At 38.8% G+C, this 20,128-nt stretch overlaps 1 protein-coding gene across 2 annotated transcripts in view; it reads right to left on the reverse strand.

The window, feature by feature from the left end:
* Vps36 (vacuolar protein sorting 36 homolog) overlaps positions 1-20,128 on the reverse strand; it is a 30,681-nt gene extending 10,553 nt beyond the window's left edge. For both annotated transcript variants that reach the window (XM_063232673.1, XM_063232672.1), the window contains exons 1-6: positions 19,968-20,128; positions 15,609-15,677; positions 12,948-13,018; positions 10,371-10,485; positions 9,323-9,412; positions 8,683-8,769 (exon numbers count right to left, since the gene is read on the reverse strand). In XM_063232673.1, coding sequence (XP_063088743.1) covers positions 8,683-8,769; positions 9,323-9,412; positions 10,371-10,485; positions 12,948-13,018; positions 15,609-15,677; positions 19,968-20,063 — 528 coding nt within the window. In that variant the 5' untranslated portion in view covers positions 20,064-20,128. The remainder of the gene's footprint in view (positions 1-8,682; positions 8,770-9,322; positions 9,413-10,370; positions 10,486-12,947; positions 13,019-15,608; positions 15,678-19,967) is intronic.

Here is a 20,128-nt window from a genome sequence, read left to right on the forward strand (position 1 = left end):
TGAGTTCAAGGCCAGCCCAGACTACATAGCAAGACTGGCTCAAAAAGTAAAAAAGAAAAATCTTTTAAAAAGCAATCAAATACCACGAAATCTATCCAAATAAAACCCATCCATTGGGCCAGGGATATAGCTCAGAGGCACAACTGCATGCCTGGCAAGTACAAGGTCCCAAGTTCAATTCCTGGTACAAAAAAAGAAAACCCATCCATTGTTTTATTACTACAACAAATACTTGAAGGTCTCTTCTAATTTAATCAGACATGTTTTTACTATATTGTTTCAAGTTACTGAAAATACACTGCCAGTGTAGAATTTCTTGTCTAACTGATAGGCACAGATGTTAGTTTTTGAGTCAATTAAACAATAAAAACTAGTTCACATTGTGGTCTAACTTACACAGTGTAATCATGGCTCACATCCTTATGCCCATCTGCAGGAAAGTATTCTTCATCTGCTAAAGGATTTTGCTAAAAGAATAGACTGCTGTATAAGATTCTTATGGCCAGCTAAGGTTTACAAGGAAAACAAAGGGAAATGTGCACACACCTAACAGGAATTTCCTCAGATAAACACAAAGTTTAAATAATGGATTCTTATCAGCAACCACCAGCAGATGCAGGAAACTCTTTGTGGGAAGCCCTGGGCACCGGCTTTGAAACTAAGTCAAATCCAACCTTTACATGAGGGGCAAATCACACACAGAAATTTTACACAGTCTTTACTTTAACTACATAAAATATTAATAGATTTCTTTCATTTGGCTAAAACTAGTAAGACAGGATTTCATGTGGTAAATCGTATTTTCACAGAAAAATAGTCTTAAATCATAAGTCCACATAAAATCATCTCTTATTTAGCCTTTACTGATTAAATAGTGAATAAACAGAAGTATAAATATTGTAGTTACTTTGAAACTATATAAAAATCTTATTATAATTACCTAAGCACAAATAAAAGCTTCCTCACTTTTATTTCTATTATTCTAAAATTTGAAATTAACCAACTATCAAAAATTGGGTGAGAAAACTACCTTAAAAATTAAAGCCCCCAGCACTTAAAACGCTGAGGCAGGAGGATCCCCATGAGTTCGAGGCCAACCTGCACTACATAGTGAGACCCTATCTCAAAAAAAATTTTTTTTAAAATTAAAGCAACAGGGAAGATACACATACTAATTTTATTATTTTACCTGCCAGTTTACAGAAACCTGTACTGTTCTACCACACTCGTGATTACATTTCTAATCCCAAACTTGAGAAAGATGGTATCTGTGTTAAAACCACAGACACTTTCATAAGCTGACTCAAACAGAATTATTTTGTTACTGACGTTCAGTCATTACTGTGGTTCTTAGTTTCAATGACTATTAATGTATTCTTGAACTTCCACTTTCAATGGTCTCAATTCTGCACCTTTATATATTCCTGTCCCTCGATCTACACTTGCTTTATCCCTGCTGATGACTACTAACATCCGCTCATTTTTCAGGCCTTGAATTCTATGCATTTTTTTCACTGATTTATTTAGAAACCAGGTACAGGCCTAGAACTCACTATGTAGCCCAGGCTGGCCAGGCCTTGAATTCTGCTCCTGTTATTAACAAGTCTTCCCTGACTCTGATGGGAGTTGGGGGCTGTGTCATGTGTTCCTGCTGGAGCCTGGTTTTCTACTCACAAGGTGCCTTTCCCACTGTAGTCAGTGCTTGTTTGCCTGCCTGCACCTGAACCATGACCACAGGGTCCACGGTGTCGATGCCAGGTTCAGCAGAGTAGTCAGGGTCCATCTGCTGAATAAACCAATGATCTACCTGACAGAGCACAATGCTGTGTAGAATCTTAAGAGCAACACGACTCCATGAGAATTAAGACTGAACTGGAATATCTTATAAACTAAGAAAAACTTTATCTTGAAAGAGTTAGTATGACAATGCTCAAATAAAAAATACAAATAATGCAAATATAAATAATGCGCTGTTTGATGCCACCCTCCGAAGGCAGACACCGGGTGTTGCTGAAAGAGGGCAGTGTCAGCATCTCCTAGGAGACGAGGTGCTGACATAGTGGACTATGCAGCTGCCTGCTAAGCAGGAGGGCTGGATGTTCATCCCTCAGGTACCAAATCTAGTCTAGTCTTATCTTTCCCTAGAGAATAAGCAACCTTCAAATGCTAGAATGTCAGAACCGTCTGGAAATAAGAGAATCCTGAAAAGACAGGAGCTGTGGCGGCATACTTTTTTAATCTCTCCAATTCCCAGCATCAGAGCAGACAGGGCAATTAGATCTAAAACCAAGACGATAGGTAACACATATTACCAAACTAAATGCCATGATACTGGAAAAATGTCCAAAATACAAGCGAAAGAAAACAACAGTGACAAGACTGTATGATACCAGTATCTAGGGAGAAAAAAAAAAGGGGGAAGCAAAAGTGCTACTGGCATAAAACAGCCCCCCAAAAAGCCAACAGGTATCCACTAAAAACCACGCTGGGCCAATGGGAGGACAGTGCCTAAAACTGAGACATTTCCAACAGGGACTAAACGAAACGAAGGAGCCTATGAATTCTTGAAACTGACCTGCCAGACAGTCCTTCCAGGGGAGAAGCCACTGAAGAAGCAATCAGAAGTGAACGAGGTAGGAATAACATGGAGGAATTAGCTCCAGGTGAAAGCACAGGATTGAACAGGGCAAAGCATCACTGAGAGCCGGCCGCTGCTCTTTACAACAATACAGGAAAGCAGCTGAGGCAGTGGGCTGTGCGGAGGAAGAGCTACCGCGAAGTAGGCCTTCCTGTAAAAGTTCAAGGAAACCAATCTCACATGCAAATGAGCCATAGCAAAGGATCACATCAAATCCTACACAAAGTTATTACAAGAAAAACGGTAACAGGGCAGAATAACACTGTGCAGACAATAAAAGTAAGCCAAAAACATACTTCTGGATCAGCCCAAAATACAATCTTTTATTTCAAAATAAGCTAAAAAATGCTGGTATAATGATACAAATTATCAAAGGACAACATCATGCAGAAGTGAGGTATGAGATACTGGAAAGGATTGAAAGTGTTTTAATAGAACTAAAGCCCACAACAGATATTACACAGGAAGTGAATAAACACAACAGGTAATAAGAGAAAGATAAGAAAATGGAAATTTTTCTAAATAAAAAGGAAAGTAAAGGCATTTGAAAAAAATTAGAAATAGTGAAGATGGTGGTAAAGCCACAATATTCAGTTAATTGGAGTCTCAAAAGGAAAACTCAAAACAATTCTTGAAAATTACACACAGAGGTGGCGGAGCTAAAGATGGTGGATCAGTAAGCACCAAAATACAGAGCCTCCCTGAGAGAAACAACTCAGACGGCTGAATAAAACATCCTGGAGAGGGCCAGACAGAGAGAGAGATGGATCCTCTCGACCCAGGAAGAAACTACAGGGAAAAGAGCTGGTCAAACACGTGGTCCCAGGGCTACCATCGGAGCTCAGATTCCTGGCAACGGCACTCGGCACTCGCTGAAGCTGCCCAAACCCACACCATTGCAACTCGCCAGAGCCCCAGTCACACTGAAGTCGGCAGTCGGCAAGCCCAATGGAGAACATAGCTGGCGTGCAGACCTGCAAAAACCCATGGTGAGTGCTCGGAGTAAGACCCTCCCACAGGAAAGGGGCAACCAACTAGATGACATGTTGGAATCGGGCAGGATGGGCGTGAAGAAGGAACAGCAGTGACTTCAGTTGGTTGCTCCCTTCCCAGAGCAGATTGGTGGGATTTGCTTGGCCTGGGTCATGCCCCTGGCCGGGACCCAACAAATTGTCCCCAACTGATTCTACAGACGCGGCACACACTAACCTGAAGGCTCCTACAGGTTGACGGGCTTGGAAGGGAGGGGCCAGCATATGCCATCCCTACTTGCACCTCAGTGACCAACAGCAAACTGGAGAGGGCAGAAATCCCTAGCCAGCACACTTCAAAAGAACCATAACCAACAAGGAAAGGGGCTGGGATTGCTACTATACACCTGTATGAAGAAACCAAAAACATGACAAGGGAAAGAAGTAAGAAAAGTCCCCAGCCCTGAAAACACTGGTCCAGGAGAGATAATACAGAAGAGACTGAGGGCAGCAAACATGCAATACCAGACACCGCATCAGTGGGCATAAAGAGATATCATCACAACATCACAGATGAGCTCAAAACGGAAGTATTAATTCAAGTAAAGCAAGATATAACAAGATTAATAAAAGAAATACTACACACCTCTTAAGACACAGACAGAAGAATGGAGGGACACAAAAAAAGGAGAGCAACATTTAATGAAGATTATAAAGAAAACCTAGAATACATGAAACAGATTCAAAGAAATTGCCAGGAAATTAAAAACTCCATCAAAAGCTGGAAAAATTGCCTGACAGAAACTAGAGATAGATTAACAAAACTTGAAGATAGGTTTGCAATGTCTGATTGCGAAAGGAAAGATCTCTTAAAAGTAACAAGGAAACAGGCAGTAACAGTACAAAGGCTAGAAGATGACAAGAGGATCTATAACTTAATAAAAAATGTGAGTGAAGAAGCAGGGGTAAACACAAATGAAATGCAAAGGCTATTCACAGAAATAATTAAGGAAAACTTCCCAAGCATAGGAAAAGGAAATGATACTCAGAGGTATGAGGCATACAGAACTCTAGCCAACTACAACCAAAACAGATCTACATCTAAACATGTAATAATCAAGATCCCAGAAATTCTTGACAAGAACAGAATTAGAAGCTGTCAGAGAAAAAGAAAAGCTGTCAGAGAAAAGAAACAGATCACCTATAAAGGAAAACCCATCAAATCACAGCATACTTCTCAACACAAACCATCAAATCAAGAAAAGCTTGGAGCAAAGTATTCCAAGCCCTGAAAGAAATAATCTATAATCTCTAACATAGATGGCTTTGATACACTAACAAAAAGAAACACAGGCAGAGTAGATCAGGAGGTAGGATCCATAGAGATGCTCTGTATAGAAAAATTATTAACCTGAAAGAGGGTTTATGGAAAATCAAATATAAGAAAACAATGCTCTATGTGACAGGGAACCAGAGAGAAATAGGGGCAACTCGACCAGCACCTGCAGAGAAGCTGGAAAGACGATACTTTTGTGCAGTAGAGAACTACTCAGCTTCTGAAAAAAACTTAAGGCTTTTGTATGTAAAGGAATACAACTTGAGATCAAGTCCAGGAGGGAGAAGGTTCGGAACCACTTAGATAAACAGCAGGTTGCCCCCCACATCTAAAAACTAAGGGAGATGGTGGGACCCAAAATGCGCAGTGCACCCTGTGGGAGTGAAGGGGAAAAATTCTCTAAAGGAAGGCAGAGGATATTCCTAAGAGTGCATCAGGATTTAAGACCCACATTACTCTCACTGCTCTGATTAGATAGATTATATTCTGTTCCAGTTCGTCTACTTGTACTAGATTTGAGGGCACAGACAGCTATCCTGAAAATAGCAGGATATAGTACGGTAATTATCTTTAATTTCCTATTAACTTAATCTGAAGCCCTGTATAATTTACACTGTCTTATCATGACTGATCTTAGTTGAATCTAGTTTGTTAGATTGTTGTTCTGTATCAACAGATTTTATCCAAATCTGTTATGACTGATAGTATCAAGTCTGAGACTATAGACAACTACACTGAAGATGACAAGATTCACTAGGATACTCACTCTAGTTTATTACCTGCTTTTGAAGTCTTACAATGTCTCCAATGTTTTGTTTTTATTAATATTGGTATGTACTGCTATATTCAATTACACTATGCCTGATGATATAGACAATTCTATTGAAGATAACAAGAGACAACATAGTAACCATTGTAGATCACCTTGTATTGTGGTTTTACATGACTTTCTCATTTCATGTTTTCCTAGGAATTTGTTGTGTTTTGTCTTGCTTTGTTTTCCCCTCTAATATAGAAACATGTAGATAGATAAACATGTTTACTCATGCATGCGTAGAACTTATACACAGTTTATGAGAATTGATCTTATGACACATGATGAAATGAACAACCACAAGGAAAAAAGCTGGTCAAACATGTGGTCCCAGGGCTATTATTGGAGCTCTCCCAGCAATAGCACTTGCTGCAGCTGAACAACACTGAACAACAACTACCCAGTGCTGACTCCGTAGTATCATGATGTGAAATCCAGCAATACTATTATTCTTTGTGCAGAGTGATTTTAGTCTGTTTTGTTTTGTTTAATTTCAATATACGTGAAGATATGGACAGCTATTTTGAAGAGAATGAGACACTATGACAGTCATTGTTGACTTCCCTATTGTTTGGTCTTGAAGACCTAAAATGCCTTTATCATCCTGTTTAGATCAGTTTTATACTATGTTGTTTTGTATGAATTCACTGTATGTGAAGATACATACAACTACTTGGACGAAAACAAGAGACAACATGATAGTAAAGATCTCTGGTTGTCTTGCTTTGAAACTTACATTGCTTTCTGTTCTGTTTTGTTGTGTTTAATTTTACCTCTTTAAAATAAAAAAAAAAAGAAAATTACACACACAAACAAAAAAAAAACTTCCTAAAAATTTCTGAAATTATGTACTGAGAAATATTGTGTATCTCAGAATAACAATCCAGGGTGACTATCACAAAGACACAGTTTAGTAAAGTTACTGGGCTTTAAAAAGGAAAACAGCAAGTGACTTAAAGAGGGAAAAATTAAAATTGTCATCGCTCTGATAGCAACACACTGGCTCATGCTAAAGTAAAGGTAACACAAGGAAAAGAAATGCAAACCAAGGATATTAAACCCAGCAAAACGCTCACATGCAAAGAACGCAAGCATGCCAGAGACAAGGAATACTGTTCCCACAAGCACTTCCTGAGAAAGCTACTAGAAAATGGGCTAAACGAGAGCCCAGAGGGAAGGTATACATGGAGGGCTGAATGGTGACATGGTGTGGGTACTGCACACCTATTTTTAACATGGGAAGAATAGGGAGAACAGACACAAAAATTTTATTTGCAGCTATTTTAGTAATTGTTTGGTAGTGTCACCCGAAATTTAAACTGAAAAGATTAAGATAATCTCATGGCATTTTATAACAGCAAGGTCCTAGCTTTGCCTACTGCAAAGCCCTAAAAACAAAGATCAACCCAATAGCTATGGATCTAGGCTGTGGTTCTGAAATATGTTTTTCTACTACTAAAAAAAAAAATAAAAGAGCTTCTTAGTTAAATGTGGAAGTCCAGCTATGGAGGCAGGAGATGTAGTATTGGGTCCTAGCATTTCTGTCCCACCATACTGTAAGAAAGCTACAAAAGTCCATCAGGTAATGTCAAAAGAACTCAACAGCCAACTTGAAAGGGCTACAGTAGTCACACATAGGACAGTCAGAGCTTCAAATAATAAATAATTGCAACTGATTGGAACCATTAACCCATTAAAAGCCATGTTAATATGACTTTTACGAAAACATTAATTAGTCCAGTCAATTTTGGAAGATGATAAGGAAAATTTATTATCCTAATCATAAAGAAAAAAAGCAGTTATTCTGAATTCCTTCTATGGACTCTTTTAGTGAAAAACTGAATAGTATATGGACCTCGTTAAAAACACTCCAATAATATGAAAAGTGTACAGCATATCACCAATTTGTAAACACCAATGAATTAACAGATCTTGAACATTAACAGCTACTAAGTAACAAAAGAGACATAATATGCTTTAAATGAAAAAACACCTCAACTCTCACCACAGGGAATGAATGTGAGTAAGATCAACCCTCCAAATCCAGCTGCCCATTAAAGAAAATAAAGCTGAAAAACATGCAAAACTGTACCATAAATATGCAATCAGCAAAACCTATACCATGAGCACTTAGCAGGTCAAATGTCCTCGGTTCCTCAACAGTAATCTCTACTTTTCAATCAGTAATCCTGAACAAGCATTCAATAATTACTGGCTTTAGGTGAAGGAACAAGGCTAGCTAATTATGGACTGAAACCTCCAAAACTATGAACTAAAATAAACCTTTTCTCTTTACAAGTTGATTATCCAAGTACTTGGTTTCACTAATGTAACGCTAACACAATATATTAAGGTACAGAGAATTCAATCATATCGGCTTTCCTAACTAGCGTTCTTTTCCTTTCCCTTGAATTCCCTCATCTCCGATGCAGCTTCAGAAACTCTGCAATGTACACGCCTGGGGTTGTGTCTGAGTAGAAATGCCAGGCTGGTGGCGCTATTCTTTATGTCTGTGTCTCGTCCCCACATACTCACTGGTACAAACTGTGTGGGTGGTAGCTAGCGAGGGACAGTGGCTACAGAATGGCATCTTCTCTTAACTAAGTTAACAAACTCCCACAATGAATACACAGAGCACCTTGAACTCACCAGGAGTGTCTTCCAACCAACTATATATTTAAAATTTACAAACTACCACCTGCATTTTCCAATGGAAAACAAACGTGTGTTTCTTTTTTAGAAAAAGTTTTTAAAACATGTTTCGGTTAAATTATGTCAGCCTGACACTTCTGTTAAAAGAGAACAGACATTGGAGTTTCAAGCAAACGAAATATATTCCACACTACAGAATAGAATGTCATAAGCCATGTCCAAAAGGATAAACACAAATCGCTGAGACAGCGAATCAAAATTTAAGAGTTACCTCAGAAATGTTTTTGTCAGTTTCTTTTCTTTTTTCTTCCAGTTTCCTTTCAATACCTACAATTCCAACAGCCCTTACTCTTCCTGGCTGGGGAAAGGAAAAAAATACAACACAAAACACATAAATTGGGAAGGAAACAAAATGTTTTTTGAGCTACATTGTGTTTTCAATGTCGGGAAAGGACCCACAAAGAACCAAAGAAAAACAGCACATGATTACATCTAGCTTCCTTTCAAAACATTTGTATGTTTCTGGTGGTACATAATGATCTTTAAATGATTAAAGAAAATCCAAATGTTTAAACATATTTTACATATAAATTAAATTTCTACTTATTTATGTTCTTTGACAAGCCATCATGTATCTGAATGTAACATGGTCTCAAGTGTACCAAAAAATCTGTATTAAAATTTTGGTACTTGACAGTTGTTTTCCAAGTTATTTTCACATATTTCAGTGCCTATCCTTAGCCAGTGATTAATTTAAACACTATGAAACACTAATTAATTTAAGCACTATGAAAATTAAATTTTTTACCAAAGTACCACAATTTTGTTTTTTGTAAGTTCTATAATCAGTCTTTTTCTTGCTGAAGATCTAAGTTAAACATACTACATTAGCAAATAGTTTTAAAAAATACCTGAGATCCTCTATTTGTTTGTAATGACTGGGAAACTGGTATGTTCTCCCATCTTCTCTGTGTCATTTCCTCTGACAAACGTCTATAAAACTGTCGTGCACATACATTAACCATAAGTCAGTGAGTTAGGCTATATCATCTTTGCATCAATTATTAAACTTTTTGTTGTACTATAAAAGTTCATTCAGTCATTTGCAATAAGCCTAGAATTCCGAGACATCAAAGAAAAGCAAAGGAAGTTCTTTTCTTGGACCAACTTCAGAAAGCACAAAGAAAGCAAAAAAGGGGGGTGGGGGTGGGGCCTCCTGATGGACTTTCTATTAACGTGGACTATTCTCAACACAGAGAGGAGTGACAATGAAATAAATAGACTTACTTTAAACAATCCTGCATACATGGATTGTTTTCAATCTATAGTGGGACAAACACAGTGCGAGAGAAAATATACAATCATTTTCCACGAAGGAAACAGAATAATTTGGAACAAAACATGCATATGATCACTTGAAAAAAAGAAAGGAAGAAAAACATTTTTCAACCAGGGAGAATGACTGTGGTCAGTCACTTATATGTCTTTACTTGGGACTGCTGTGTGAGGAGCGTGGTTGAGGCACCATTTGAGGCAACACAACATAAAGAACTTATGATGTTAATGAGAAGATAAACACATATGCGTATATGTCTTAGGGGTATTTGAATAGTGATTTAGCAATTAAAACATATAGACTATTATAATCTCAGCATAAGCACTGATGTGATTTGATGTTTAAAATTACACTGCCTAATTTAAGGCTAGTGAGCTTTGAAGTACTAATTCAGTTTAGTGTCACCCCACATTGCACTCTGTTTATGGTACTAAAGCCTTTACTAGTACCTAAGTGGCAGGACTTTGCACATTGCCAGCTGCAGTCTGCTTCCCATTCCTACTTATTAGGGTATAAAAAGACTGCATACGGTGAAAGCTAGTATGCGGTAGAACACTGCCTTCCATCATAAAACCACACACACACACACATACACACTCAACTCTATTCCTATGGAAACTTACCTCTATCTGGCCATGTTCTTTGAAGGAGAGTTTGATGTAAGAGTTCTTACTATTCTGAAATGGGCCAGGTTCTTTGTTAGGAGGCGCTGGGTGCAGATGGACCACTATTTTGGCACTAAAAAAAAGAGCACAGTAATAATTGCTTTAAAAAATTCACTAATGCTGTTTCCCCAACTTTTAATATATTTCAAATCACTCTTAAAATCATATAGAAATAGAATGTTCTAAAAGTGTCCTTTTAAAGTTTGTATTAAATTCGTTATCAATGAAGTATTCAAAAACATCTCTACTTAAAACTTACAAGCTTTGAGCCCAAAAGCTTCAGATTAATAGCTACATCTATTAAACAAGTGTATGGTTTTAGAAAACAAGTCCAAAACAAATTTGCAAAATTTTAAATGGATTATGACTAGAGTTTTCCAGTACAGAGTCAGCCCCAAAGGTTACAAGGGGCCCTATAAGTTCTGCCAAAACATACTATGATTCTCACTGAAAACAAAATGTGAGAACTTATCTATGAAACTGGCCAGTTAATATTTTATTAAAACTCTATCCAAAACTAACATTCTACAGTATCATTTGTTGGAAAATGCCCTCGATCGACAGCATGATCTAGAAAGAGACCTAATAAGAAAAATAACTCTCAGAATGCCACTGCCCCAGGAATATAAGCTACCATTATCTTTATGACTGTGGTTATCGCCTATGCTATTATAAACACCACCATATTTGTTCAGCTTTAAAAGTCTGTTTTCATCCCTTTTTTCAACCTGCTCAATAAACAGTGTTTTATAAAGATTAAAAAAACTAAAAAATATCCTCAATACCTAGTTTAAAGCCTTTTATGATCACATTATAGATGTGCCTACTACAGTACTTGATTCCACTTTATTTGGACCCCCATAGCTGGAATATACCACTGGAAAACTGAGACATCGTGAGCTGGGCCTCAGGGTAAGGCATGGTTTGGTCAGTGAGCTGGGCCAGCCTTGTACGCGCTATTCATCTACTCCTTTGTGAACACCTTTCAAGACAGGTGAAAAAATAAACTATGTTAGCAGATCAGAACTGCTGGGAATAAACCATCAAGGAGAGCAACAAATATGACAATTGTGATAAGCTGTCGAAGGAAAAGCATTTCACCACCTGTAAAACTAAAAACCCTTAGCCCTATTACCAGAGGAAACCCAATGAAAAGTTGTAAGACAATGACACAAAATGAAGCTTAAAAAGGAAAAAATCCATGTGAATTTTTCATACATTCTTTTACTGAGTTATTCAGTTACCATGTCATCAAATTTAAAATCTATAGAATGAAAGAATATCCTGAATTCAAAAGCTGTTAAAAGTTATGGGCTGAGTATGCAGCTAACTGATAGAGCACTTGTCTAGCAAGTGGCAAGGTCTTAAATTCAATCCCCAGCACCGAAAAAAAAAAAAAAAAGTTAAAATGTGGAATAATAAAACCAGGTGTGGTAGCATATTCCGTAATGCTAGCGTTCTCAAAATTTAAGCAGCAGGATTACAAGCTCAAGGCCAACTAGAGCTCCATAGTAAGATCCTGTCTCAAGGAAAATTTTGTTGCAACTGCTGCAATAATTATTTGAAGGGAAAGGCTACAAACCAAAGAGAACATGTGAAAAAAAAAGTTAACCTGAATATTACTGAATTCTTCCTCAATGGAGATTTTTTTAAAAAATATGACTATTTTGCAAGTAAGTGTTCTAAACATTTTTGTTAGAGTTTAAATTACTCTAGAACATAGCAAAAGGGAAAAAAATCAAATAATCTGAAATATTCTTGAAGTTTTACTTTCTAGAATATAATTAGACTAAAAAACTGAAAAAGGACAGATATTAACTACACATAGGAGATGACAATCTAAAAATCTATGCATTATTTTCAAAACATTGGTAAGCTTCTTTTCAGTCCAAAACAATCTTTTTTGCTCACTGTAACATTATGATTAAGTCATGCATCGCATTTCCAGTGAAGCCCAACATTGTTTACCTTCAAAGTCTAATTATGTGAAATCTAAAGAGGAACCTATACAAAAAAAATTTTTTTGCCAACAATATTTGCTCAGAAGTCTTCTGAATCACATGAACATGGAATACAAAACCAACACTTTGGAATACTTGAATCAATAGGAACATCTCAGCCTGCATCTGCGCACCAGGGTGGCTAGGTGTCCCAGGTCATCTACGACACTTCCATTTTATATTCATTGTCCAATTATAAATTATGCCTCCTGTTACTCTTGTTTTGCAAGGTCAGTATTACAGTACGCTCTAATTCTGGGACAACTCAAACATGAAAAATAACCTACCACTCAGATGGAAACAGTATCGGTCAGTTATACTCTTAGATGGGCCAGTTCTGATGTGAGTGCCCAGCGACAGGCTCACAGGGGAAAGCCCACTGTCTGTGGGAGTAAATGATGACAGCCAGCCACACTTACTCACTATGACATAATGACGTGACTTGGTACATACCTCAAGAATGAATCTAAGGTGGGAAATAGTAGTGTGAAAGGTAGTATTTTTGTGAACAAAGGCTGTCATAGGTAGATCTCACCTCTTCCCAATGCCAGCAGCCTGTTCCTCAATGAACACAATCTGGGCCAAAGGAATGGCCATGCAGCACTCCTAGGAGAAAATCAGCAGAAAGCAAGATCTTTACCACTGGTCGGGAATCCTTTTATAGTGTAAGTGTGTAACGTATCTTTAAGGGACTTAATGATGAAACATTTAAAAATAACAATGCTGTTTTATTCTTTAAATAAACAGGTAAAAATTAAATATTGAAGATTTTGCTATGTAGAAAAATATGAGGCTTAAAAACAGCTGTAACAACCTTTTTTCAAAATAGTGGGTGCATTTCTTTCTTTCTACATTTTGTAGTACATTTTGGCTATACAGATTAATGTGCGTTACTCTGAAGGATCTGTACATATACACACTAAACTTCATTCTCTGTTTATCACCTCTCTTGCTTCACCTTCTCTCCAGTTTCCGATTTTTCTAGGGGAAAGATTTCAATGTACAGAGTGTATTTTGATCATCTTCATACCCTAGTGAGTATATTTTCTAAAAGGAATACTTATATAAACATTTCTCATTGGAATATTTACTTATATGGAAGATAATAAACAGATAAAATAAACTTTAAAGGAGTGCATTATAAGGGTAATTTTTCCTTCTGTTTTATAATTTCTCTTCTCCTATATGGATATATACCCAATTATTTTTTAAGAACAACATAAACCATGTTTACTTTAAAGGATCAATTCCTTTCACATACAAGAACTGTATAAACCAATACTGTCAACATACAACAGTTCACATTACATATCTGCAGGTTTAAGCACTGCAAATAATATATACTATTTTTAATCTTATGACTAGACATTTTCACTGACACACAGCGATAGCACTTAAGATACAGCTGGAACAAAACAATACTATTTTGTTCATGCTGTTTAGGCTTAGACTTGTAACATGTCCCATTTCAGAATTTATTGCCTTAACTGCTTTCATGACAACAGTTTTAAACAGAAGTACTTCTAGTTAGCCACCAACGAGGAGCACGTTCTTGTTCCTTAATACTATTCCCCAGCCTTTTGTTTTCTAGTCCTCATACTATGACACAGCAGCTGTATCAAAACTATGTTCTCTGGCTTTACTGGAAGAACACTGACACAGGCAGATCAAGGCGACAGCTCAGACTTTAAAGATGAACTTAGTAGAGTACTTCTATCTCTGCCAAAAGGAAATAAAAAATTATTGATAATTTTAAGCATAACAAAGCAAGTTCTTTACTCAAAAACTTGTTTGCTTTCTTAAAGGGAAAAACCCTAGTTTCAAGATGAGCTTAGTTTTAGACTTGAGCAATTGATAATGTGAGATGAAAACACAAGACATAACTGATTTCTAACGTCACAAAATGACACTGGTGAGTATGTATTTTTTCTATTTCTTCTTCTTTTTTTTTTTTTGGTGAAAAACTCAGTAATCAACACCAGAGAAAATAAATAAATTATAATTATACATACATGACTGGTATATAACTAGGAACTCATTCAAATTTGCTGCTTTATATAATAAAATATTATTCTAAAATCAATTTATCAACATATTTAAAGGATCCCCTATTCTTTTCCAAATGATTTCTATGCTAAATGTAAATTTACTCACAAAGGATTAGATAAAATTAACAGGATATGAAATAAAATATTGATGGAGGGAATTATAGTCCTTAAGGCAGCAAAAATTGGTTCCCAAAAGGCAAAAAGTGAGATAGTGCAATGGTTAGTTATCTTTCAAAAGGCCACAGTATGATATATTGTTTATATATATTATTAAAATTTCTTGGGGCTGGGGATTTAGCTCAGCAGCATAAGCGCCTGCCTTGCAAGCAGGCAGTCGTGAGTTCAATCCCTGGTACCGATAAAAACGAAAAACGAAAAAAAAAAAAAATTTCTTGAAGGCTGTGTATATAGCTTGTTGGTAGAGTGTATGTTTAGCATTTGTAAGGCCCTAGGTTTGAACCCCAACACTCAAAAACAAAAAATCACAGCAGAAGGAATAATCAGGAAAATAAAAACAGCTGTTATAGCTCATCTTCACGGAAACTTTCAGTTAAAGGATATAAACTTTCAAAAAGTTAAAGCCCTTTAGAATGAAGATATCAGCTCCATATATACATAGTTTACTATCGACACCCAGAAGTTATAAAAATAGTGGCAATAGCATCCCTCTTTCAGAGTAACTTGGAGGCAGCTTTTCTTGGTGTTTGAATGAAAGCATACAACAGGCTCCCCTCCTGTCAACAACTGTCAGGGAAAGTGGGTTATAGGGAGACATTTGAGCCCCTCCAACTAGTGGCAGGATTATGTCCTGCTATACCCCAAACATCACGTATGAAGTAGGACCTGACTGGTGCTTAAGGCATCACTGGGATTCTCCATCAGTAACTACAAACTTCTCTAGAGCTCAGGGATAACATGAGACACACTTCCTATGTTCGGAAAAGGAAAGTATGCTGCATCCGTTTATAGGCTCTCCAAAATGGGTGGCAACAAAAAGCAATTTAAAACCCACCACAAGTGACAGGAGGGGTAGCTGAGTGGTACAGTGCTCAGCTAGCATGTCCAGGACCCTGGGTTCTATTCCCAACACCACCAAAAAATAAACAAACATATTAAAACCTGGAAAGATGTCAAAATCTATATCTTACATGATTCTTCTGATCTCTCCAAATCAGTCGGTGTGTACTAAGGAGGAGGGTCCCAGCATCAAATTTTATCTAGAATGATAAGAACATCACAAAACATTGTCACTCCCCGTTGTCCAGATTTTCTTTCTCGTTAATCATATAATGTAAAATTAAACTATAACCACTTTCAAATTCAGTGCATGACAAATTAAAACGAATTTGTGATATTCTATATCACAAATGCATTTTCTATAAATACAAGCTATATAGATCCAGCCAAGATAGCATCAGGGAAAACTGTAAACAATCTAGTTTATATCTGTATAAGGGGACCCACACAATGGTTAAAAAATGGTGAGGTGGAAGTGTTACCCGCTAACATAGAATCTAAAAGTGAAGAATAAAAGCAATTTATTCCATATTATATGTAATGTAATCCTCAAACAGCTCGTTGTAATGTAGCCACATTTATAGGTGAGTAACAGACAAAAGCTTAACGGGAATACACAGTGAAATGCTAATGAGGGGAATGGTATAATGTGGTAGATAAACTTTAGTCACAAGACCTGCTGAATGACCTAGCTTAAATACACTCTATAAAAGGTATTTTCTACTGCAACACTTTGATATAGCAAAGAGCTTACAGGTCTATGTTTCTTTCTGAATCATTTAAAACAACAACAACAAAAAAGTCAGTATTCTCTGGCACATATTCAGTCTGGTTTCAACTGAGTTGAAGGTATTTTAAAAGCATGTTTTTGCAGATGAGTAAAATTTCCCTTTTTCAAAAGGAAAGGTTAATATTTTATCAACTTGAGAGTGCACTGAACCAGCACAAGAACACAATGGTTCTAGCAAACTTGACATTTTATCTTACTGAAATCCAACCATAAAGATGAATTTAAGTTCCAGTCAGAGTATGCTCCACTGCTACGTCAGTTAACAATGAGCAAACATAAAATATTGCTGTTTTAAGTGAGGAAATTGTGAAACAGTTCCTGTCAGGGCTTCCAACATGTCATGGTTTGTGTCTGGATTAACTCCCAAAGCCTCAAGCAGTCAAAAGGTTTTGCCGAGGTGGTTTAATCAAAGGGTGTGATCCAGGATTAAAGGTACCAGTGCTAACTAAACCCAGCCTAGGGCGGGTAGCCTGCTCACAATGTAAGGACCAGAAAGCAGTCTCCTCTCCCTGCCCTGTTGCTTTTGCTATCTTGTGGGAGTGATGAACTGTTCTCTATGATGCCCCTCTGCTTTGGAGCCAGCTGATTATGGACTAAAACTTCTCCAACTGTGCCTCAAATAAACCTTTCTTCCTTTAACTCTGGTGTGGAGTATTTTGTATCAGAAATGAGAGAAAAGGAACTAAGACCCAATGGATTATGATCTAAACTTGATAGACAGGTTTAGACCAGCTTGTTTGTACCACTCAGAGCCAAAGTAATTTTAACTACTTGAAAGTTAATCAAATTTAGGCACTTGCTGAGTAAAGTCTTAATCCCTTTCGTTTTTGTTGTGTTTGTTAACATCTTTATGCCAGAAAAACAATATACATTCCTTGTTTAAAAAGCTAGAAAAAAATCTGAAGTCTAAAAATAAAACAATGGAATCATTGATAATTATACCAAAGGTTATACATAAATTTATGTATAATCTTTAATAATGAGACATTTACAGTTTCACAATTTTTAGTACTCCATGGTTAGCAATCCCACTTGCTAATTCAGGGGCCATAATTTAATTAATTACCTAATTTCATCGGTAGGCCTTCAGATTGCTTCCAATTTCCCCCATATATAATAATATATGCATAATCTGAGGTAAACATTCACATATGTAATAATTTTAAGAATCCCTCATCATTTCTCAGCGATAAATTCCTTAAAAAGTGCAACAGCTGAAAGGGAATAAATATTTCATAAATCTTCTATGTACTGCCAGCTTTCCGCATTACACATTACTAATGCTCTTCCATTATTTAGTAAATTAGCTGAGGCAACAGAAGTGTCTGTGAATTGAAACAAATGACCTGTCCATATTGCTTATGAAAACAACCCATTATCCACTCATAAGAAGCCCATGCAAACTGTGCCTGTACAAACAGGCAGGCACACATTAATCCACAAAAGGCACTTTGGGAGGTGAGAAGAACACTGTTCACCCAATCTGGCTTGGAAATTTTCCTTCTACTAATTACCAGCTGTTCGACCTTGAGTGGCTCACAGTTTTCCCAACCATCAACCAGGGGCCACAGTTTCATCTTTGGAAGGGTCAGCTAGACGAACACCTCAGAAAGCTTCTGGCATAGGGGACTGCTATTTTTTGGGGTGCTTTAGGACCCCAGGCTGGGAGTCTCAACAATGCAGATTTAAACCTCTCTCCCCTAACTCTGTGGGTCTCCGGCACCAAATCTGAGTGTCATTTTCTCATTCACTAAGATACCTCACTTATCTGTTGGGAGGAGCAAATGAGATCACAAATGTAGTGCACAAAGCTAATCCCCTCAGCCAATGTACTCCACATTGACTTTTTTTTTTTAAAAAAAAAATGTGTGTCACTACCACTGTAAGCCAGAGGTCTGAAGAACCCGCTCTGCCTCCAAGAGCTTAGAGCTTCCAGCTGAACCAGACGCCCCGCCCCGGAGTGGATGGGCACACCTGCCCCCAGGGAACGTGCTGCATGTGGCTTGCAGCAGTCTCCAGGCCCTGCGAGCTGGGAAGGACTCTGACAAGGAAGCTAACACCATAATCAGCAGGGCTGGTACTGTGGGCACTGAAGGCAGCAAGGATTTCCCTTAGGAATGTCACACCAGGGACTAAGCAGTCCCAGACAGCCCAGTAAATAACACAGTGTGACCAGCACCAGGCACAGGATGAAGGGTCTCATCTGAGAGCTCAGGTTTAGTTCTGAGACACCTAAGCCCTCTACCAAGGCTCCCAGCTTTTAGAAGACTTAGCTCTGATACTTACATACTTACCTGCTAAAAGAACAGCAAAGATTTTAAAGGAGAAATTAGAATTTGCTTGTTCAACAATGAATTTTCTCATGCAGGTACTGACTGTGATTTTGCACCGTTTAAACACCCCACAGCCACACTGACTGCCAGCATTGCTGTTCCCAATTTGTACACTGGTGATCCACGGACCACATGACTTCCTGACCTGCCTGGGGAGGCCCTGGAGGAGTCTCAAGATCCATGTGCTCCTCTGCCTTCAGCTCCCGCTAGGATGGGAGCAGAGTCAACCCCAGTGAGAGAGGGGAGGATGTTAACGATGTCATTTAAACAGTTCCAAAGCTCAACTCGGTAAGAAAAAAATAAACAGATTTAGCCTTGTCAGGCAAATCCAAAAATTTGAGTATGCCGGGTGCGGGTGGCTCTGGTCTGTAATCTCAGCACTCGGGAGACTGAGGCAGATCACTGCGAGTTCGAGGCCAGCCTGGGCTAGAAAGTAAGTTCAAGGCCAGCCTGAACTGCATCATGAAAGCCTACCTCAAAAAGACCAAAAAAGAGAGTGAGATTTGGGATGGCAGTAAATGAAATCCAAGCATTTAACAAAGGCAACAGAGATCATGAAAATTGCCCTGAAGAAGTCAGGGGATCCAGGTTCTACATCACCTGTGCCTCTGGGTAGCTTAAGCACCAAACAGAAAAGCTCTGGGTCAAGAAAATTATACCCAAGTCCTGAAGGACACGGCAAGTGCAAGTGAAAACTGGCAACTAAAAAATGAGCTCTCATTTTTTTTCCTAATTCCAATTTACACATTTCATCCAGGATAGGCATGTTGTAGTTTCATTCAAGTGTCCAGAAAATATTTTCTTACATTCCACATTCTCATTCAACTTTCAAAACCATTTCCTAAGATTAATGCTTGTATTGCAAGACTTACATCACTTTATAAAACGCTTAAAACTCCTTTCTTCGATAATTATAAAAAAACAAACAAAAAAAAATTTAAAGAACAACAGCAGCCGTTGGCAAGAGCATACCAAAGAGGAAGACCGTGCAGCCTCTATGGGGAACCCTTTCCCGAGGGGGCCCTCCCGCCCGGCCCGGGACATCCATAGACTCCCCGGACTCCCCCAGGCGCGCTCCGAGCCGGAGCGGGGTCACCGGGCCGAGCGCGGCGCGGGAGAAGCGCGGGAGAAGCGCACGCCGGCTGCGCACCCGGAGCACAGCGAGGGGCGGAGGAGGCGGCGGCGCCCGCGCCCGCAGGAACCGGGAACCGGGAACCGCTCTAGAGCTGGGCGGCGGCGTGGGAGGAGCCGAGCTGCGCCCCGCACTGGAGGCCGGGGGCGCCGAGGGCCGGAGCCGGCCGCGCCGGGGCCAGGCCCAGGCGGGATGCGCGCCCTTGCCCGGCCCGGCCTGGCCGCCACCGCCCTACCTTCTCCTCGCCGTCGTAGATGCGCACGCCGCGCTGCTGGATCACCAGGGTTTCGTTGATCTCCAGAAGGCCGCTGGTCCACACGAAGCGGTCCATGGCCGCCGCCGCGCCGGCCTCCGCCGCTCGCCCGCGCCGGCGCTCGGGGCCCGCGAGCCGCGCAG

Source organism: Cavia porcellus, unplaced genomic scaffold (assembly GCF_034190915.1).
Source record: "Cavia porcellus strain 051 isolate PalLab524CR breed Dunkin Hartley unplaced genomic scaffold, mCavPor4.1 scaffold_21, whole genome shotgun sequence".
NCBI classification, from domain to species: Eukaryota; Metazoa; Chordata; class Mammalia; order Rodentia; family Caviidae; genus Cavia; species Cavia porcellus.